At 41.8% G+C, this 22929-nt stretch overlaps 1 protein-coding gene across 2 annotated transcripts in view; it reads left to right on the top strand.

The window, feature by feature from the left end:
• rev3l (REV3 like, DNA directed polymerase zeta catalytic subunit) overlaps positions 1-22929 on the top strand; it is a 72485-nt gene that overhangs the window by 22911 nt on the left and 26645 nt on the right. For both annotated transcript variants that reach the window (XM_046373660.1, XM_046373659.1), the window contains exons 2-8: positions 12973-13162; positions 13306-13380; positions 16248-16408; positions 18760-18901; positions 19496-19590; positions 20555-20659; positions 21762-21846. In XM_046373660.1, the coding sequence (XP_046229616.1) occupies positions 12973-13162; positions 13306-13380; positions 16248-16408; positions 18760-18901; positions 19496-19590; positions 20555-20659; positions 21762-21846 (853 nt within the window). The remainder of the gene's footprint in view (positions 1-12972; positions 13163-13305; positions 13381-16247; positions 16409-18759; positions 18902-19495; positions 19591-20554; positions 20660-21761; positions 21847-22929) is intronic.

Below are 22929 nucleotides of genomic sequence, written 5' to 3'. Positions count from 1 at the left end.
GTCTAGTTCTAATCACATCCCACGAGTGTCCATCTTGCTTTTGAGTCATCTAGTCCAGATTTGAGTGTGCCACCTCCATCTGCGCTCAGTTCTCACCAGCCAGCCAGATACACAGGAATCTTAACAAGAACAAACGTCAGGGGGACCGGCTTGCAAAATCACAGCGCAAGCTAGCTGGCGTCACACCGCAGCAAACCTCAATTTTGGTCTCTGCATTTATGAAGATTGATGTATTGTCGCTTTGTCTGCTTAACGAAGGTCTGGCAGAAAGCACCTTCCAAGTCACCATCTGGTCAGACTCATCCTGTCTGCTCAGATGACTGGCTCTGCTGTGCCGTCTGTCTCCCAGGCCAGGGAGACGTCGGGAGAAAGCTGGCAGCTAGTTACATTTGTGCCTGTTTCTCCAGCAGGCTCAGCTTGAGCGACGAGCACATGCTGGCTACAAAGTGGTCATTAAGGTAAAATGGGGAGCTGACTCTGTTCCCTGTCATGAATCTGGGGCAGGAGGACAATGTATTGGTTTACCCGCTTGTTTCCATTATTGGCATTATTTTATACACATGACTGGATTAAGATGAAACTGTCCGCATAACCACTTGATTCTTGCATAGTCAAACAACATTAATTGGACTAAGGCTGGATGTGCACTTCTCGGTGAAGTGATGCCACGGATTGGGCCAGACGTGGATTGGATCACTGCTGGTGTGCAGTTTGTGTACTGTTGCCTTCTTGGTGTCAGCAGTAGGGACAAATGTGTTTGAGGAACCGCTGCAAATGTTCACTTTAGTAAGCACGTCTAAAGCACTGCACACAGGAGCAACTTAGGCAATCCTCCAGCTTGTTGAGGAATAAACGGGCTGGGACGTCATCTCTCCTCAGCCCCTGGCGCGTTGCTCAGGCATCTGTCCAAGACAGGCCTGGCTGTTCAGCAGGTGGGAGGGCCTATCTTTTTGTCCAGTCAACAAAGCTCAAACAGAGCCAGGGAGCGAGGCTCACCCAGTCAGTTTCAGGCTTGGACACCCTCAGCCCCCCCTACTCCACAGTGGATTTGGCAAAGGTTTATTTGACAGGCTTTGTTAGTGTATTGTGAGGAAATAGCCCTTTATCTATTCTGAAATATGTTGCATGTCATGTTTGAGTTTCCTCTCAGCCAAGCTCTTACAATATTAAAAACGTCCTCCAACTGTTTTCCAAACTATATCTCACACTATATTTCATATGTTATACTACTAATTTGACTTTAAAATGACATTGTTTGGTCAGCTGCTGTTTCCAAGGTCAGAAATAAACTTTTACACCAGAATTGTAGACAACAAGGATGAGAAGTCATTTCCTGTTTGACACAATCACAAGCTCCAGAATGCCTACTCAGTGGACTTTTATGTGCTCATTGAAAGTTCTGAAAGAAAGTTTTTATTTTCAATGACTAGTGTAGTACCATTGCTCACATTGGTGTTTGGAGGTGATTTGACGCAGCAAACAGGAATTGTTCAATTTGCACTGTTGAAGGGAGTGATGGTTGTGTGGTAGTTTGGGTTAGTTGCTTTTTTATATATATAACATACATACATATATGTATGGAAAATGCATCATTTTTGTTGTCCAGTGAGTAGAGAGAACAGCACAACTGAAATGTAAAGGCAAGTTGAGTCACTGATAGGAATTGTTTAAATGCACCAGAGCTGCTCTGTTTATATAAGTGTAAGAATGCAAAGGATGATGTACTGCTGTTTAGAGCAAAGTGGACTTGTTCAAGCTTTGCAGTTTATGTTGTGGAAACAAACTTGTACTGCAGATGTAGTAGAGGATGAAGGAGGTTGCTGTGCCCGGTCTGCTCAGAGCAGCCTTCTCCAAACAGAAATAAATAAGCCCGCTGCACTGAGGTGGCCAAGTGCTATAATATGATCCCAACACGGCTGCTTTGTTACTGACTGGCGACCTTTTGTTGCATGCCACTCTTTGTCTCTCTCTTCTCTTAATTCCAGTCACCTCTCTGCCTCTCTCTCAAATCTTAAGAAAGAAAAAAGACCTCCCATCTGTTAAGGTTACATTTGTTTGTACTACATGACCCACCATGTTCATGAGATAAGACTTAAGGGAACAGCCTATTCTGTCATATTTTTACTATTTTTTGTGATGGACGGACAGCAGATGCAACAGATTCCTTACATTAAGGTGCATCTTCTATTATTTCTTACAGCAGTACATTTTGTAGCAATTGCCTCTGTCCTTGGCAGCTGTGAGCATGCAATCTGCAAAAGTCATGTTGTACTTACCCTTGGAAGTCGCGTTCTTTGTTGCTCATCCTTTGTTGTAGCAAACACCATTACTCTCTGACACTGCACTGAGCAACAACAGTTTTTTTACTTGCTTTCCTGTTCTTTTCTTTCATTTCTTACAAATACACTGGCCGGAGTGTCAGTGTGTTTTGGATGGATGCAACTGAGGAAGTGATTGGCTCTGTGGTACCGCAGACTAATAAGTAGACCATGAACGTGGAGCTTTCACAGTCAAAAAAAAACATGACAAAGGCCTTCCTGTGCATTCATGGTACCTCTTCCAAAAGTCAATTAATGAAACACTGGATTTAGAGTATTTTTAAATGTTCATTCACCATTGTAATCACTTTTTTTTGTCAGTGATCTTTTCCTGATCGATTAGTTGTTTGCACCATAAAATGTCAGATAACGGTGAAAAATGCTGATACATTTTTTCCAAAGCCCAAGCCCAAATGTCAAATTTTATCCACAACCCAAACATTCAGTTTACTGTCACAGACTAAACAGCAAAAAATAATAACATTGGAAATGCCTCAACAGTTGCTCGGTTGTCATAACAGTGAACGCTAATAATTATTAATAATTCAATATGTAATATTAATAATTAACTGTTGCAGCTCTAGTGCCCATCTTTACCACTGACAGTTGTCTTTATTGAGAATCCTTTATTTACCTTCTCAGTGTCTTCCAGAAAAGCTAAAAGCCCCCGCCGCCCCTTCAAAACATGTCCACTCTCCCACCGTGGTCTGACTGCTTGACAAAGCTGTGAGCGCACAAAGCAGGCCTGTGTAATTAGTTTAGAAAGCAGAGAGCGTAAAGTCCTCTCTTCATACCCTCGCTGCTCATCTGTATATTCCATCCACTCTCCCCTCTCCAGCAGTTAATTTAAGCAGCAGATGATGGGAGTAAATCCATTAGAAAGAGTGTGATTTAGGGGTTGTCTCCCTCCTCTGTTCACTCTTCCACTTATTACAGACATTCTGTTCTCCTGTTCGCACACACAGACACACCGAAGAACTTTACTCATTCGTACATGTCTGTCTAGTTTGTTTTGCTCTTCCTCGCTGAATATACAAGATTACTTAGACGCTAACATAGACGCTACACTCCTGTTATATTTTCTGGCATCCATTTGGGAATGACCCCAACATCACTGTGGGACATATCCGTACACACCGCCAGCTATTAACTCATTAGAACAGTGGCATCAAACGTGGTGGGTTGTGCCAGTGCCTCTACCCTGGCAGAGGACGTATTGATTGGCTGGTCTCGTCATGCAGATCAGTTATTTCTGCTTGGAACTTCCTATTTATATATTTGCACAAAAACACACAAGTGCTTCCAGATTGATACCCAGGCTTGAGGATTTCGCGTGGGCGGCGGCTGTTTATGTTTCTCTGCATAGGCATGTGTTTTCTAGACCACCGCCAATATCCGAGAAGGAATTGTTCTTAGAAGCGCATATTGGTTTAGGAGGGAATTCTCTTAATGTAGCCGTTTCTTAGTGGTAGTCACCATACAAGGAGAACGACCTTCCCATGGATTAGTGGTTAAAACACATACCATGTGACCACAGTGTTTCCTATTCAATTACATTTTGTATGTTGTGCTTGTCATAATCCTCTGTCTCCCTAAACTGCTTGTTTATACACTGTAAACTGTCCAATAAAGGCAAAGAGTCACACATATAATCTTGAAAAAATATTGAAATGGAGCATTTTATTGGTTGAGTAACCATGTGGGCTGGGCCCTTCGTGGCATACCTTCCTCCTCTCTGGCCTGACCTTACTTAAAAAGAGATTGAATACTATTTGAGAAGTGCAGAGTCACTGGCATCAATGTACCGAATGTCCTTGCTCCAAACAAAAAAGACAGATATATATATATATCAGTCATCAAGGTATCAAGGTTGTCTGTTTATAAAGATGTAGGCACAACAGTCACTGATGTTCTGCTGCTTGACGAGTCATATATTTCATTTTTCTACAACCTGACATTAGCCAGGAGCAACATTAAGAATTACAAGCTGGACTAATGTGGCTCTCATCCTGGATCTCTGTCCTCTCCTCCCAAGGCAGCAGACTGGCTGGTCTGATTAAAGATTGAGAGGTGCTGTGGGCAGTAATTGTCCCAAAAAATCTGCTAATCCCAACCATGCACTTCTTTCTCCAATGTACATTCCTATTTCTGTCTCATGTATATCAAATTGATTTTTGCTATAATAATATTTCTAGTGCAGATTCACTTATTTATTTCACTTGTTTTGCTGAGTACAATTGGAAAGGGACTGGTTTTGGTTTTCTAACTTATGTAAGTTCAGTTAATAGACTGCAGTAAAAACCCATGAATGCTCATCCAGCTCGTTTATCTTGTGCTAAGTGTGAAATGCAGGCACATATGAGATGGATCTGATTGCACAAACTGCCTCTGGAGTTGAGTCACGTTTTAGGCACATGTATCCGCCTCTCTAAGACAACGACGTTTGTCTTGGAGACAGTAAACGTTCTTTGGAAGCACCCACTTAGAGCACTTTGCTCCGTCATAACTTTAGTGAAAGTGACATTGAAATCGACCTTCTGTCTTCTTGTCAGAAAAAAAAGGCTCCAGCAGCTTCAGCACATAATGTTGTAGAGAAGACGTTTATCTGATCCCTGATCGGTGTGACCACTGATTGATCTGTGTGTGAGACGGCAATGAGGGAATGCCATAAGTGAGAGACCAGGAAGTCAAGTGCAACCTCTGTCATGTGTCCATGTGTTTCTGTATAGCCTGATTTTTGAGGCGATACTGATATTTGTTTCTGATAATTGTCCCAAAGCACATTTTTAAAATCATAAACAAATACCATAAACAATCTTGATATAGATCCCTTAGATTATCATTCTTTATCAATCGTGACCAAAGTACTGAGCATTACATTTTACAGTACAAGTCCTATTTGTACTGTAATCTCTGGAGAACATACCATTGTGTTGTATTGGAGCTAATTCTAAACCTAAGTAATACTTTCCTGTTCGGCAATTTCTTAATTATCTATTGACATAAGCTAGCACAAGCTAATATTTGTTAACTAGCTATGCAGCTGTTATTGTTCTTACTAAACTGGTAAAGGCCGAATGTATTTTCCTTATTGCATTTTTTTTTCAGCCACCAAACTTCAAACCAAATCATATATATGTAGAGCAGGAAAACCAAGATTGATATGACCAGATTTGTCATGTGACTGTTTAAGTCTTTTAATTGCATCTGTGCTTAAAGAGGCAATTGAAATGACAGTTTTATAGTGAGTCTTTAAGGCCGCTCAGTATTGGATGTTTTTTTGCAGATATGATATTCAGATATTTTCCAACTCGTTTTGGCAGATTGACTTTTTTTCCACCCAGTTACACCTGTTACACCCATTACATTTATATGTGTAATGTATAAACATATTATTGGGCCCCATTCAGTTCAGACCAAACCAGGCACTGTGATGAAAACGCCAGTCTTCTGATTGATTCTGAATGTGGGTGGTGCGGTTAGTCCACAGTGGTGCAAACCACAGGCTTGTGGAGGAAAAAAAATGCAGGAGCCCTGTGGATAAAAGTTGTCGGTTTGTTGTTAGAGCCATTTACACTGAATTTGTAAAATTACACTTTAAATCTAGCCTCCTACTGTAACACTTATGATTTAAGTTTTTCATGTTTAATTATAAGCAGAGGTCAACTTCACATGTTCAGTGAGGGTGAAACAGATACTATCAAACAGACACAGAGGTTTACCAGATTGCTTTTGTTTTCTTTTCTGTTGTGTTGTTTAGTTCCTCTAACAAAATGGTGCTGTCATGTCTGGCAGCCAGACAGCACAAGCAGAGGAAGAGAAATGCTCTGAAAACTTGTTGCAGATGGAGAAAGCCTCTCTGCAAGGATTGGTGCTCCTAAGCTGGGAGTTCATAGACCAGCGAACCCAGTTGTCCCACACTCAAAAAACTGTTAATCACAGGGCTTCAAGTTCAGAGGCACCAGGCCAGTTTTAAATTCATGTAATATTTATTTCAATTCTTTGCACACCTTTCCAACTTTTCAGACTCTCGCTCCTCTTGCTTTAATTCTTGTAATTGCCACAAAGTCTGATTTTAGTCTAAATGAAGCCTTAGGCCCTCTGTTATTGTGCAGAGCCACTGGCAGATGCTGACATACAGTGCTATTCAAAATGTAAACATTCACTGGGAAAAATAGGAAAACTATTTAAGCAACAGATTGCATCATGCGCATATAATTAAAGCTCCATCTTATCAGCCTGCTATATCAGCAAAAATATATGTCAGCACAAGTGCACATGCAGGTATTTCCTTTATACTTTATCGGCCCGTACTAAAAACATGCCAGTATTGCTGTAGATCCCTGTCAGTCTTCTGATCTGACTTATGGTAGGAGAGTAAAGCCTTTTTCCCCAAAATGTCCATGTGTTCCTCAACGGAAATACCACAACAAATCTTTATAATATAATTTGTAAATAATTTCTACCAAAATAGCTTCTTTGCCATCCCTGTCAGTTTCCCTCTGCCTCTTTCTCTGCCTCCCATCCTGTTCTCCTGCAGATTTACTCTCTCTCCCCCTCCCTCCCTCTCCCGCTCTCACTCTGTCTCTCTCTCTCTCTCCCTCCCTCTCCCGCTCTCACTCTCTCGCTCTCTCTCTCTCTCTCTCTCTCTCTCTCTCTCTCTCTCTGTCTGTGTGTCTGTCTCATCTGCTTGGCGCTCTGCCAGGATGCTCAGTGAGCTCAATACTGACTCTGCCAGTGTGTTCGTGTGTGTGTCTGTGTGTGTGAGTGCATGCGTGCCAAATTACTGGCCCATTATTTTGTCACCCCTCTAAACTGAGTGTATGTGTTATGCATATTTCATTTTGCTGGCACTGTGTGCCCTCAAATATCCTCATTTTGTAGATTTACATTAACATTTTGGTGCTTAGCTGCAGGATTCAGATTTGGACTCAAGGTGCTCAAGCGCACCTTGATTAAAGTTACTGAGGGTGATGCCATGTTTTTCTCACTTTCACCATCTTGGATGTGGGCAGTGAACACATTACACTGATGTTCCCTCTTCAGGCAGTGGGAGTACTCAGGCCTGTATTTCTCACAGCTCTCCACAAGCCTTTTTAATTAATACCAACATCGGTTTTATTAACGTCTTCTTCCACTCCTCCCTGTGGCAGCTCACTGTCTGATTACAGATGGAGTCTGACTGCTCCACCCAACCTTTATTCACATGTAGAGCACACTGTCAGTAATGGATTTCAGTCTTTTCAGTTAAGTATACAGTTTGAACATGAGAATAATGGTGTCACAAACTGCAGAACATGATTACTGCTTATGGATCACAGGTAAGACTGCTTTTGTTGGCAGCTTTTCAGTGTCAATTTGTATGTGCGCGGCAGTGTGTTCTTGGAAAAGAGCATTTGTATTCAGCAAAGCTACCTTTTACAAATAAAGGTCTCTTCCTTCTGCTTCTCTTCTTGTGTTTTCAGCTCAGAGAAGGAATGGAACAGGAATGAGGATTTGAAACTTGAACAAAATCAAAATGCTCTGCAAATAGGCTCTGTATATTTGCATATCTTACCGGGGTCTGGGTCGGCAATAGCCTTTTTGTCTGTCAGCGCCATCACTGACAGATTTTAACATTTTCCAGGAAATATGATGGTTTTTCCCATGACAAGCAGGGCTTTCCAACGGGGATCGAAGCTTTTAAACTATAGCTGGTTACCAGGCAAAGTGGCTGACTTGATTGCCAAAGAAAAGGTTACCAGCATGACTCATGACTGATGACACAGTGCTGACTTTCTGCTCTCATCTTTAGTCTACATGACTTAAGTGGTCCACTTCAAACTTCCCACAGGCCTGCCACACCCACACAGGTGTTTGCTGTTATACCAGCTGATTAGACTTGATTCGATTGGGAGTGGAGCTATGCTGGAATTACTTGAGGTCACTGTGTTCATATGAATAAGAAAGATGTAATCTGCCCTTTATTAAGTTATAACCCAACTAGCAGGCTAAATGAGAGAGATGTCAATTGAGAAATCTTTGCACAGCCAAACTGCCCTCACCATTAATGAAGTAACCACCAGTGTGGGTGTGTCATTTGTTTGTGGGACCTTTTAAAGGCTGAAACCTGAAGCTTGGGCTGGGTGAAGGAATTTGTCCAATCATAATAGCCATATTGTTGCAGATCTGGTGGTGAAGTTTGGAAACAGAAGCAAGAGGACATTAAATATCACAAGCTCTATGATTCAACAGAAAAGAAATTGGGGATGGCTTCCCATTCAGTCCAATCCCAATCTGAAATCATATGATTGCCAACCTCTACCCAAAGCTTGAATGTTGGTAAAACATGAATTCATACCACACGTGAGATGTCAGTGATGCATAAGTGCAACAGAAGCGTAAAACTAGGAAGATTGTAGCCTTGATTAATTGTTGGATATAGTTAATTTCGTATTCATAGTAGCAGATATGTGGGAGTTGTATGGCTGTTGGTGTGGAATTTATCTGTTGTGTTAGACAAGCAAGTAAAGGATGTTATGCAGCAGATGTAGATTGACTGGGTAGAATCTGTTAAATGTCCCCATTGCAAATTCCCAGGGGCAAAGATGACATCTTCAAAATGCTTGCTTTGTCTGGACAACACTCCAAAACTCAGACATTCAATTTACATGAAAAATATATAAAGGCACATAATCCTCACCTAATCCAAAATTTTAGAAGTTTGTAAAGTCTTCAACCCAAAATTGGTTGGTTTGACTTATTTTATTTTATTATTTATTCTTATTTATTTATTTTTGAGTGGATTTATCACTTTGTGTGCTCCAGCGTGCCTAACAACAGGTTAACAGCTGTGTGCTTGGTAAAGTGGCAGATAACTGCTGGCTGACTGCCCTACTGACCCAGTGGTGGTATGAGGTTGCTATTACCCCGGGTGCAGATTAACAATGAGGAAGTGGTGGGTGGGAAGGGAAGAGTCACTTGGCACAGTGAACCTCTTCCACTTCAGTACTCGTCTTCCTCCCAGAAATAAGGACATGAAACTGTCACAGCCCCTCCCTCCCTCATTCACAAATACTCTACTAGCAGTGTGGCAGAGGAACAGAGAGAATAACAATCACACTGCACACCCCAGTCACCTTGTACATATGCTGAAAACAAACTCACAGTCAAAATATTAATTATTAGTCATATCAGTCAGTTGACAGAAAATAAATCACGTGACAAAAGAATAAATGTTCAAATGCCAAATGTTCTCGGCTTGTAGCTTTTCCAACATGACGATTTACTCTTCCAACTAGGCTTAATTGATGATGAAATGATAATTGTTCGGATTTAAGCTCATCTATCAAATGTTCATTTGACTTTTTTTACATGCTGTTGTGCACAAGGTGTGTTATTGATGTGGACCTCCTTATTAATCATCTCTACTGAATAATAATAAACTAATCATGTTCTTCATTACCCAGTACCCATTGTTGGTATTGATATTTTTGATTCCCAAAAAGAAATGGGTAGATCAGTCAAACCAGATATGAATAGATTTATTTAACGATCCAATGTACGGGATGTTTTAGGCTTTGGGATGGCATCACCACACTGCTGAGTCTGGTGCGTCATTTTCTTTCCCTGTTATGAACCTACAAAAGGGAGACAGGCACACTGACAGTGGTCGGCTAACCCTAACCCTCTCTGGGACACCCAGATGACAGTTAATCTACAGGAATTTTCTCAACATACCAGCATGATGTAAATAAGATACTTTTTATTCATAATGTCAGTTTCAGAAAGTTTCTGGCTCATTGACCATTCCTAAGTTTGTCTCCCGTCACAGTGATGAGCCAGCCAACTGAATCAGCAGATGTTCTTTGTAACTGGAATATGAAGTCCTGTTGGATCCTCAGAGTGTTCATTTTTCTCCCCATCACCACTCTGCTAGCATCTTCTTCTTTCTCATACCCAAACATATACACACTCTGTGTTTATTACTCTCTTGCCATCTGAATTGTATTCTTCTCTTTTCACCAGTCCCTCTCTTTTTCACCAATCTCACATACTTTTCCCCCTCATTGCTGTTTTTTTCTCTTTTTTGTTGACTCTCTTACTTTGACAGGCACACACTTTCTCCCTCCGTCTCTCTTTCTCTGGTCTGACCAGCTGGGTGGAAAGAATCACTTGTTTATCTCTCCTGCTGCCCGTCAGGGGCTTTTGCTTTGCCGTTGCCTAGCAACTGCAGCAGAAACCAGCATTGGCTGCCTGTAGTGTGTGTGTGTGTGTGTGTGTGTGTGTGTGTGTGTGTGTGTGTGTGTGTGTGAGTGAAAGAGAGAGAGAGAGAAAGAGAGAGAGAGAGACTCCATGTTGACATGGCAGGCTGAGGCAGGACAGACGCGTGCCGTCCTCACCTCTTGAGTGGCTGCCAAGCCTTTGTGTGGCTCGCAGTGGAGTGCCACACACCTTGTCTTTGCACAGCTGAGATGCACAAATACACACTCCAGACTAGAAAGAGACCCACTGATCCCACTGTCTCTCTGCATCTCACTGGCTGAAATACCATAATCGTTTTTTTTTTTTTTCATTTAACAGTTCAGCCAAAACTGCATGTTTTTCCTCCTTGAATTCTCTCAATATTTCTATTATCTTCAAATACAGAAGCACTGCACATTTTACTTGTATTAAATTGTTACAAAGATATTCAGTTTACAGTGATGGAGACAACAGAAAATCCTCACATTTTGGTGGTATTTTGGTTTGATAAATATTTAATCAAACTTTTTTGGTCTCTTGGTTACCATGGATTTAAGAGATCATTTTTAAGTTTAATAACATTTTCTTATTACCTGCATTTCATTTCCAAGGACGGAATGACAAATGTAAATTTTATCAAGTAATGACGGCGCTCAGACACACCTGTCTCCATCTTCCACAGGGACCTGTGACTGTGACCTCCAGCATAAACTGCTCCCTCAGTTTAAGCTGTGCTCTTTCTTAGCACAGTAGATGTCTGATTTTGTCTAACACCAAGCTTGCTCTGAGAAGCTCATTGTCTTTCAGCACCACATCTCATCTTGCATCACCAACCCTCCTGTTTGGAGGCAGTCATATGTATCACTGTGCAAAGAGCTGCTGGGACTATTTATTCCTCTATGGAAGCTCTACTTTGGGGCCAGCAATCTTGGCAGTTGTGCCCAGGGAACTGTGGCACTGTGTTGAACACATCTGTCATACCATAGCATGACAATGGACAATTGGCAAGTTGTGGGTGCGTGTGCGTGCACGTGTGTATGTGTTTAGGGTGGCAGTGCCAGAGCCCTCCTTCCCCTTCCTCTCCTGAAGCCCTGCTAACAGTGATGAGTGTTAGGAAGGTAGGCATTTCTCTTGGCATGTGCAGACATGTCCTGGCAAGAGTCAAGCTCCTGCTCAGTGCTGCCTCCTCCTGTCCAACTGTCCATCAGCCTGTCACAAGTGCGAAATGAGTGAAGAGAATCAGACACTCAAGTTTCTGTAAACCTCAGAACCTGCACCTGCATCTTTTTTCTTAGCCTGACAAACATGGTTCTATGGAAGCCGAATCCAGATTGGTAATGTCAGAAAAGCAATGAATCGTAGCGGGGCGTCTGCAGAACAGTTCACCTCAGATGACTCTCAGCAGTGTGCGTGTCTGTCTACGAGTGATGATGTCACTACATCCCTCGTCATAAATACTGTATGTCCCTCTCTCCACACCAACTGACCTCACTTCACATCATTCAAGACCTCATTCCTCTCTGCTCCCTCCCACAATCCCCAGAGATGCTCTTCTTCTCTGCTGTTATTAAAGTTATTTAGCTAATGGCCTGCTTTAACACTGTGTGCATGTCTCTCATGAATCATGGCCTTACAGATTTGCTGTCGCACTCATCCATTCACTGGACCTTGCAGTGATTGGTCGGAAAGTGTACAAGAGGAAAAAAACAGTTCACTGGAGCCTCAGCAGGGCACTCTATCCATCTCAATTTCTCCCTGTCAGTAGATTTAATAGTGTCTCCGTCGAAGAAGTCACAGCTAAGCCTACAGCTGGTCAGCGCATGTGTGTCAAGGACTGTGTCACTGCATGTGGAGAGAATGAGTATTGTGGGCTGATTCATATTATTACCTGGCAATACTGACATGTATTTTGATTTGGTGACATCTTCTGAAAGAATAAAGTCATCATTACTGCTCAAATGTTGGTACATAGTCTGATGTGTGTCAAGGTTGAAAGTATTAGCAGCTGCTTTGGGTTTGTTGTTGCTTCTCTGTTTTTTGCATTTGTTACACTGTTGTCTCAGTGGACTTAAAATTCAATGCACTGTGTTAGAGAAAGTAAAGTTTTCACCTTTATGAAACTGTTTCCATTATTGGTTAATCTGATGATTTTTTTCCATGATTGATCAATTCATGGATTTGTGTATGCCACAGTTTTACAGAGCCCAAAGTGATGTCTTCAGATTGCTTATTTTGTTCATCCAAAAGTCCAAAACCCAAAGATTCTTCATTTATTGTAGACAAAGAATAGCAAGCAAATCAGGAATTTAAGAAGCAAATGTTTGACCTTTTTCTTGAAAAATGACTGTAATCAACTCTAAAGTAGATAAAATTGTAAACCTGATGTTCATTAGATTTATTATTGTTGTTGTTGTTGTTGTTGTTGTTTCAGGCCAGAAAACGTGTCTCCACCTCCATGGCGTGTTTCCCTACATCTACGTGCCATACGATGGTTATGGCCAACAGTCAGAGCGCTACCTGCGGCAGGTGGCCTTCAGCATTGACAGGGCTCTCAATGTTGCCATGGGAAACCCTGCCTCCAGTGTCCAGCATGTCTTCAAGGTGGTCCTGGTCTCTGGCATGTAAGTGATTTCTCATCATATCAACTATTAAACCCTTTAAAATTAAAACAATTAATTGGTGGTACCACACTGCTAGAATGAATTATCTTGGTTTATAAGCAGTAAGTAATTGTATTCCATATGATCTTTTTCTTGTCTTCCAGGCCTTTCTATGGCTACCATGCTAAGGAGAAGCACTTTATGAAGATCTATCTGTACAATCCTCAGATGGTCAAAAGGTAAGGTTACTGCAGATCGATGCACTTTAATGTGAGCAGGGATCATCACGAGCTCCAGTAGTTTGATGTCACTGAATGTCAAAATGTGTACGCGTGACTCCGCCAGCTCACTAAACTGAAATCGATTGCTGTGTATTCAGTTGTACAAATTGATTGGCTGAGTGTGTGTGTCTGCGTGCATGGCAGCACACAGGAAGACTTTGCCAGAGTGATCAGCGTTAGTGGTGACAATGTGAGCGAAGATGTGCTGCTGCTGAGCTTGTACTTGGCAGAGAGCAGGTGAGTCACAGTGGGGTAGAGAGGGAAAGAGAGTGATAGAAAGAGGCTTGAGGAGCAGACCATATTTCACAGTGTGACTGGAGAGGGGGAGAGAGAGAGAAATGAAGAAAGGGAATCAGCAGGATACAAATACAGAGCGTACAGCAATGAAGAGAGACTCAGTGAAAGAGTGAGAGAGGACAGCTAAAGGGGGAGCCAAGAAAGGCTGAGGAAGACTCGAATGAAGACAAAGAGGAAAGTTTGAACAGCAAGTCTGGCTGTCCCGCATTGCCTCTCGTCTCTGATCAATCCGTCAATCAGTCAGCATGGTTCCCTGACCTTTAAAGGGGAAGCATGACTCCAGGACAGAGCTTAAACACACTCATACAGTGAACTGTTCCCCATTCATTTTGATCTACCAAGCAAGTATTGTAAATGCTGAGAATGGTTCTGCAAAACAGGAACATAGATTTATATGAAAGAAATGCCTTTATATTATTTAAGGAGTCGCTATACTGATTTACATCATCAACATCAACATTTAACAACAATTGTATAATGTCTTCTGTGGCTTTGAGGAGTGTCCTAATTCTAACCTTTTTGCGTAGAACACATCACAATAAACAGCAACAAAATGATGTGACTCTTGATTATCTCAGAAACTGCAGTTTTAACTTTGTGGTGATCAGTACCTAAAAAAGAAAAAAATATCATGACTTAGTCCTTCAAGATAATTTGCAGACCGTGTTGTGTGAAGTTTCACATAGGAACTGTTTTCTTTCTGTATCACTGCGCCAAAGGATGGTTCTCCCTTGTGAGCCGGGTCCTGCTCAAGGTTTCTTCCTGTTGAAAGAGAATTTTTCCATGTCACTGTCTGCTTGCTCAAGGGTTCAGGCTCTGGGTTTCTGTAAAGCACCCAGAGATAATTTTGATTGTAAAAGGTGCATGTAAATAAATTGAATTAAATTGAATTGAATAGAAGGAAGCGTGTACTCATGAATGAGAGCCTGGCTAAAGATGCACCTCAGCTGTGGAGGACACCATTCATGTTTACATCTGTCACAAGCATAGTTACCCCTCCATGAGTAGATCCATATTTTCTTTTTCTGAGGGGTGATATGGTGTAAGTAGTTCATTAGAAACAATGAACACCAAAATCAATCAAGATGGATAAATAAAACTGCAGGTATTAGGGAAAATAAGTATTTAGATTTTTTAAAAAGTACAATATGTACCGGTAATCAAAAGTATTGGGCCACTTGACCATTACACCAACAGGACTTTAATGACATCACATTCTAAATATTTAGACAGCTTTCCACAAGATTTTGCAGTGTTTCTGTGGGAATTTTGCACTTTTATACTGTAGAGCAATAGCGAATAAGACGACAAGGACTGGCTCGCAGTCTCTGTTCTAGTTCATCCCAAAGGTGTTGGATGGGGTTCAGGTCAGGACTCTGTGTGGGCCAGTCAAGTTCTTCCACACCAAACTCATCCAACCATGTCTTTATGGACTTTGCTTTGTGCACTGGGACACAATCATGCTGGAATAGAAAAGGACCTTCACCAAACTGTTGCCACAAAGTTGGAAGCATAGCATGGTTGAATGGTGCTGAACATTAAGATTTCCCTTCCCTGGAATTGAGGGGCCAAGTCCAATCCCTGAAAACAGCCCCATTCACAACACCTGAATTCAGTAATAAAAAAGTGTGTATGTCCCAATTTGTGAGGGTGTGCCAATACTATTGTCTATGTAGTGTACCTGTGAAAGAATGAAACAGATTAATGCATTTGAAGGCTTATCAAATGCCAAAACACAGGAGAAAAATTTCTAAGCTATCATGTCATCATGTCACTCACCAGGTTAACAGTATAGATATAGTGTTGACCAATGCAGTGTTAGTTGATGTGCTGACCATTGCTTTATCAGCAGTGGTCTAGTGTCTGATAAACCTTCAGACTCACAATGCTGCTGAAACTGGATCAGATTCCATTGTTTTGATTATACCTGAACCAACATGTCCTACCATTGCTGCCCTGTACAGTTTTTAATACACACCATGAATACATGATGTGAATACCCACTGATACCTCATTCACACATAAGGATTCTTGCCACTCGTGAGCTTGAAGCTTGTGGGCACTTCTGCAGCAAACACCAAATTTTTATATTCTGGTGGACAATTAGTTTGTCCCATTTGAGTTATATTAGAGAACAACAAAGCTGTTTGCTTCTTGAGTGATGTGTCCCGTTATTATGTCCGTACATCGTTATCTCTCTCAAGTCCTTATCTCTTCAAGGGAATTTTTAAAGTTATATTCTAGAAAGTTTGGAAAGCAGTTGAACAAGATCAGTTTTCTCCAGGTCATCTTCACGCACGTCAGAAGACATTTTCTTTTCCTGACTTCCACCGGCGCACAGAGTAACAGCCAAAACCCTTTGATTTCAAAGGGAGAAGCTAATCCTCTTCTAATCTACACCACCTCAGCTAGCTACACTAAAAACAATCTGTGTAGCTGAGGAAAAAGATTGCTAAATGTGTGTAATTCCCATTAATGATTGAATGTGGCAGATATGATCGTGATAAAATAAACTCTGTTTGTCGTAGGGTTTGTGAGCTGTTACAAAGCGGAGCAGTGATGAACAAGAGTTACCAGCCCCATGAGGGCCACATCCCCTTCCTGCTACAGCTCTTCATAGACTACAATCTGTATGGCATGAACCTGCTTAACTTGGCAGCTGTCAAGTTCCGCAGGGACCAGAATAAAGGTAAGGACACAGAGACGTCACAGTGACAGAGATGTCACAGCATATGCCTTATTTTTTTCCTGTATTCCAACTGTTTTGAGAGATACAGCTCTTTAATTAAAACACAGACATTTTCCCACATCCCCTTACCTCCTCTCTCTTTGGGACAATTCTGTTGAGCAAGTGGCCGACCTCTGCTTCCATACAGGGCACACTGCTGTTTTTGCCTCTGCTTGACAGTGTCGGCATTGCCAGGTTTTCTCCTGCTCGCTACATTGCTCCCCCTGGCTCATCAGGGGAAGCTGCCATGCCTTGTGTCATATCGAATTAGTCCTGATCTCATCTCAGCCTCAGGATGCGTCTGCTGTCTTTTGAAAGCTCTCTCTGTTTTCATCACTAATGTTTTCTCCTCTCTGTACTTTTCACATGCTTTCTCTTGTGCTCTCTCATTCCTTCTCTCTCTCTCTCGCTGTATTTGCTTTCCTCTGACCTCTCTACATTTCTTTCTGTACTTTATTTTGCTCTGTTTTTGCCCTTTTTGATTACCCCTTCCCTCTCTGGTCAGTTTTTGCCCTTTTGTTCTTTTCATTACTGCGCACTTAGGAGTTAAAAATAAAATCTCCTGGCTTGTGTAGAGACTTTGCTTTGTATCACAAAGTGAGCAGGACAGAACAAGAACAAGCAAGCAGATACTGGGTGTCAACAGCAGGCACTTTGCGGTCTCAAGGCTGTCTCTTTGCCTGAGCCCCTTGGAGCAGTGTCCTCTGGAGCTCTGCGAGCTCTGCGAGCTCTGCAGAGCAACAATACAGATACACACACACACACACACACACACTCAGTAGAATTGCTTTTCCCCCCAGGTTTTGCCTTCAGATAGCACTAAAACAGTTACATCTGCCACTTTGTGAAATTTAAACAGAAGACTGGGGATGCTTGTCAGGTACATTTTCACCTTTACCTTTACACATCTAGAGCAACATTAATGATTCATTTAGGGTTGCGTTTCTGGCAGCCTGACAAATTTAAGGTCAGTATTCGTTCTTATTAACTTTGCTTTTAGTCCCCACGAATTCCTCCAGCACAAGTATCTGGCACCTTAGCTACTAAAACTCTACCAATTAGACTGTACAACCATCAACTCTGTCTGCCCCTTGGGGCTGGGTAGTTGATCTGTCAGAGCATTTTCCCTAGGAATGGGTATCATTAAGATTTTAACAGTACTACCACTCTTAACGATACTGCTTATGGATCTGGTGCTTTATCAGTACTCTTACTGGTTCTTTTTGGTATTTAAAAAGGACCACTCTCTCTCAGTCAAGTTGCCTCATAATAGCGTGTTTAAAGCAACTGACTTGATCTTGGAAAAGATTATCAACTGTTGCTCAAAATGACCTACCACCACCATCTACCACCATCGACGGCAGAGCCACAAACATGCATTTAACATTGGTACAGAAATATGCTTTAATTCTGTTCGGCTGGCTGCTGAATGTTGGGATACAGGGTTTGCTCCTCAGGCGGTGAACCTCACAGTTGGAGCGGAAGACTGATGTTTTCTTCCACAGATCTTGGGTGAACTTGACCCTACCAAGCTCAGCCCTACTTCCTCCCGACTGAGGCTAAACCCCTCATTGCCAACTCCGTTTGATCAGAGCTTAGTCCTAATCTCAGACCAGTACCTCCACTCATCACTGCTGATCATGCCTCTCTCCCCACACTCCCAAAGTGCATCCAGCCCAGCACAGCTGCCTCCACATGTGAGGGCATTAATGATTCAGGACAGGAAATCCCACTCTTGATTTTAATAAAGTTCTTTTTTTTTTTTTTTTAATCCTCACGCTTGACTGTCTTTCGACAAAAGCAGGGCTCCCATGTTTGATCCACCTTTACACTGATGCAATCAATGGAAAGAGTGCTCCATTGCCCAGCACAACAAAGGAACCAAAATACCCCAATAATGGGTACACCTGTTTACATTTTCTTCTTCCCTCAAGCTCAAAGTTGAAAGCAAGTTCTTAATCTGGGATCAAGTGGAAGAATGATAAAAGGGACTGGACTGGTAAAATAGGCCAGTTTGAGATGAGTAGAAGCCTTAATGTGTTTTGAAGTCTGTTACACAGCCTGAACACTCACCTCCAAAACAGTTAAAGAGTGAAAACTGCAAGCAGAATGTAGCCAACCTGTATTAGCCTAAATTTACTGCCATTATTTTTGTCCTCTATACACTCATGTCCATTTCCCTATGTGAAATGCAAACGGTGATTGTACTTTTTCAACTCTTCTGCCATCTTGTCACCCGAAAATCAAAGGATCATTTTCTCTTGGCTGGCTGACAGATTCATTCAGAGTGTGTACCTGTGTGTGTTTTCCAGAAGCCACAGTAGCAGCCCCAGACAGGCAAACCCCAAGCAGTCGTCCCAGCATCAGTCCCTGGAAGAGTCCCTGCACCTCCAAGCACAACAACAGCACCCTGGGGGGCACATTTGTCCGCTGGGAGGAGAATGCCATACCCTGGTGAGTCCCACCTGTGAGAGCCTCTGTTTCATTAGGTTCTACTCTCAGTAAATGTCCCAACAGTAAATGTTCAACAGAGTTTTTTTTTGTTTTGTTTTGTTTTGTTTTTTCTGAATATGCCTCATTCTACAAGAGTCAATTCTTCATAGGTTTACTCAGCCACATCTCTGTCGCTGTGAAATGGAGGTGGTCTTGTGAAATAAAATGCTATTTATCTATTCAGTCTTTCGGCTTTTCAGTGCATGATTCATTATATTTAAAAAAGATTTCAAATCCATCTATTTTGTCAACCAATGACTAGCAACCTCCTGTGGTTTTAAACACCCCTTATCTAGTTTTATGGGGTTTTATCCTTTTAAAGCATTTTAAGTTCAGGGTTTTTTTTATGTTTATTTTGGCAGTTATGCTTTCTAAAATAAAATGATCTGACAAGAAACTAAAACAAAAGTCATACTTTCTGTTTTCGTACATCACAAATTAGTTCTTAGCCAGTAGTACAAAAGAATTTACAGTATTGGTTAGAGTGCTGCCTCTTTTAATTTTTAATACTGCTTCTTCAAGACTTCCCTGACTGTTCTTTCTGTCTGCCTGCAGCTCCTTAGTCCTGGATGAGGTGGAGAAGCAGAGCACTTGTGAGCTGGAGGTTGATGCTGTGGCTGTCGACATCCTCAACCGCCTGGAAATTGAAAGTAAGATCACTCAGTACAGCATCCCTCCATCAGTCTTCCCCAGTATTGTAGCCCACTCTTACACAAAAGGAAGGAGAACAGTTGTCTGCTGAATCATCGGTGCAGCACGTTTGGCTGAGATGACTCACACAGCAAAGCACCTCTGATTCCTTCACCCACCAAATCCATTAACAGCCCTAAACATAAACATTGTGGAGCTGACCTAACACCTCCTGTCACAGGGGAGCAGGGTGAGAAAGAGATTAACTGAGATGAGAGAATCTAGGATGGAAGGTTATTTCACTGAAGTGAACTCGACCCATAAGGCAGATTATCTGACAAAACCATGCACATGACAGAAGCAAGTATTAAAGGTTTTATCCATGTCTTTCCTTAGTTTTATTTCAGACTGTGAGGGAAAGAGGAAGCCCATCCTTGTACTTGTCATGGTAAAACAAAAACGCTAAGATGAAAGGAGAAGGGCAAGTTTCTTGGTATTAAACCCAAACAGTTTTCCCCTGGCTAAATTCTCACTACTATTTGAAATGTGCAGAGCTTGTTGATGCAGCTGTAAGCGTTCAGTACACGTTCTTGTCAAGATGAGGGCCTCAGGTTACTCAAGTACAGCCAGTTTTGCTGAATGTTTTGTGTGTGCGTTAAAAACAGTACTCCAGTGGAGGCTGTAAGTATGCAGCGGGTCCCATGATTTAGATACTGCTGGACGCAGAAGCGTAAACCACAACTAGCATCTGTTTTACAGTGAAGAAAGGAATAGAGAGGCCACTCCAGGGCAGGCAGTGCTTGTGTTCTGACTCATACTTTTCCATGTGCTCTATAACAGTGTATAAAAACTGCACTGTTGAAAACAGGACTGCAGTTAGTATGGGCTGATACTTTGTTTTTAACCATTACTCACACAGACAGTAATCAAGTATAATAGTACTGTTAGCTGACATGCTGTACCGTGACTCTCCTCTGTGACCAGGTCAGATTGGCAGGAACCCTGGTCTGCAGGCTATCTGGGAGGACGAGAAGCAGAGGAGGAGAGAGAAGAACCAGGTCTCCCAGATAGAAACCCCTGAGTCACAAGGTGAGCAGATCAAAATTGCACACTCTATTTTCATGCCTTTTATGTTTTTAACAAAATAATATACTCCTGTGAGTTAAAGAAGCTCTTTTACTTTTTGTTTTGCATTCATTTTATAACAAAACTGATTTCATAGTGATGTGTTTTCAAAGCCTAATCTGACATATCTCAGTGTCAGTTTCCCTCTGCAGTAAGACATATCAGCCGTCTGACCACCTATTTGTCTTGCCCCTGCTGTAGTGATGTCTTTGTGTTCTCATCATAGAGCTGTTACAAATGACGGCCAAAACTACAGAAATAAGACCTATGTTGTAAGAAACTCTAAATATGTTTTAAGTTGAAAACCACATGAGATTGGATGTTTAGAAGCATTCTTAATGTAGGTATACAATTGAAAAAGAATTGAAACTGTTCAAAGCTTTAGCAAAGCCCTAGCCAGCTGGTTGTGCGAGTTCGGTGGCGCCAGCTTTTCTGCTTTCCATGAAAATGTTACGACTGTGTTTTGAGGCAGCCTAAATTCTTTTGTGGCTGACTGTACTGTTTCATTGTATTTAGCTCCTTGTTAGCTAGTTGTGACATCTGTCTTAGTTTTGTTGCTGAGCCTGTTGCAGTGCAAGGCATTTCCTACACAAGTCAGGGTATCATCATCATCATTCTTAAAACTGTCTGTGTGATTGGTGACACGGCTTGGTCTTCTTACCACAAACAAGAACTTTAATGTTACCAAACTCTCAGTTGCCCTCACACACACACACACAGCTGTCATGGAAACAGGACGATAAATAATGACAGGCTAATGTGCTGTGTTGTGATGGAATGTGTTTCTGCTTTCACATTTCCAGGCTTACTTCTAAGCGCACATGGTTGCCTGGTCCTAAAAATGCATAAAATAAAATATCCGGGTCTCCAGTTTGTATGTCAAGTTTGGAAAGATTCTGTTTTTCAGTCCTCATATGTAACAGCACACACACACACAAGCATACAGTAATTACTGATCAAAGTGCTTTAATTATAGAAAAAGAATTTGCGGTCTGGAGAAACTCTAGAATGTTAGAAGAATGTTGAACACACTATTGAAATTGTCTGTCCCTCTGATGTTTTCCAGATCGTGGATTTGTCACTTCAACAGAGAGCGAGAAAATCTTCATTAAGAGATTCAAGGAGATTCTGAAGGAGAACAACTTTGACTTGTGAGTTCCTCATCCTTCCTCTGATCAGTTGTCGTGATGGCTGTTGGGGCGGGACTGACGGGCTCACCAGATGTTTCAGGGCAAGTTAAATCTGAAAAGTTCATCGGAGGACAGTTGTCCCATTTTTGCTGAGGAAAACCAAAGAAGAATAAGAAAAAGCTGGGAGAAACAGTGTTTGAAGATAAGCACAAGAAGTTTCCCACAGTCTCAGATCACATCCAGCACAAGTTTCTCTTATATTTGGGTCTTTGCATTGAACTATAATGAGACATGTCCTCAGTTTCCCTCTCAGTTTCATGTCAGCTGCCTCCTGGAGTGAAAGCGAGGGTTGGAAGACATGGAAAGGAGGGATGGAGAAAGTGAAGTCAGAACAGATGTGGCAAGGAGACAGAGCGGGTGTAATGTGGATTCATGTGGAAAGACAGAGTGAAATTATGTCGACTAGGTTACACCCTTTCTTCCCAAAGTGTACAGGCAGAAAGTATTTCCTGTTAAATAAAAGTACAGTTGGCTCAGTCGTGCGTGCCTCTGAATCAGATCCAGATGGCTTCTATTCACTAACCTCTGCTATCAGACAGGAACAGAGGAGAGGGGTGTGTTGTGGAAGCAGTGTGTGGCTCCACTGATGGAACACACACACACACACACACACACACACACACAAAGAGAGAGAGAGAGCTGATGGCTCCTCTGTTACTCTTGTTGCTGTGTCCTCAAAGACTCACTCAACACTGCGGGCTTTGATGGAAATTTTTTATTACTTTTCACTTTCTTCCTTTCCCTTTTCACTGTTTTTTTTTAATCTTGCTGGTTTTGTGTCTGTCCACTTGTTACACAAGCAAGCAATCTATACATTCTAAAAGTTGTATTTGATCATTTTTATGGTCCTTTGTTTCATTCCATGCATACAGACATAATTCTGTATTTTTTTCAAATGTATTTTCATTTTGACTGGATGTTATTATCTATTGCCCCCTCCCTTTGACTGCCTTCGGGCTTATTGTACACTCTCTCCACTCCAAAGACCCTTTTATCAAGATTATTTATTAGAAAAAAAAACATCAGCCAATCTATTGTTATGGG

The sequence above is a fragment of the Scatophagus argus genome, chromosome 19, assembly GCF_020382885.2.
Source record: "Scatophagus argus isolate fScaArg1 chromosome 19, fScaArg1.pri, whole genome shotgun sequence".
NCBI classification, from domain to species: Eukaryota; Metazoa; Chordata; class Actinopteri; family Scatophagidae; genus Scatophagus; species Scatophagus argus.
The sequence above is the reverse complement of the archived record's forward strand: the minus strand, read 5'-3'. Positions and strand labels throughout refer to the sequence as shown.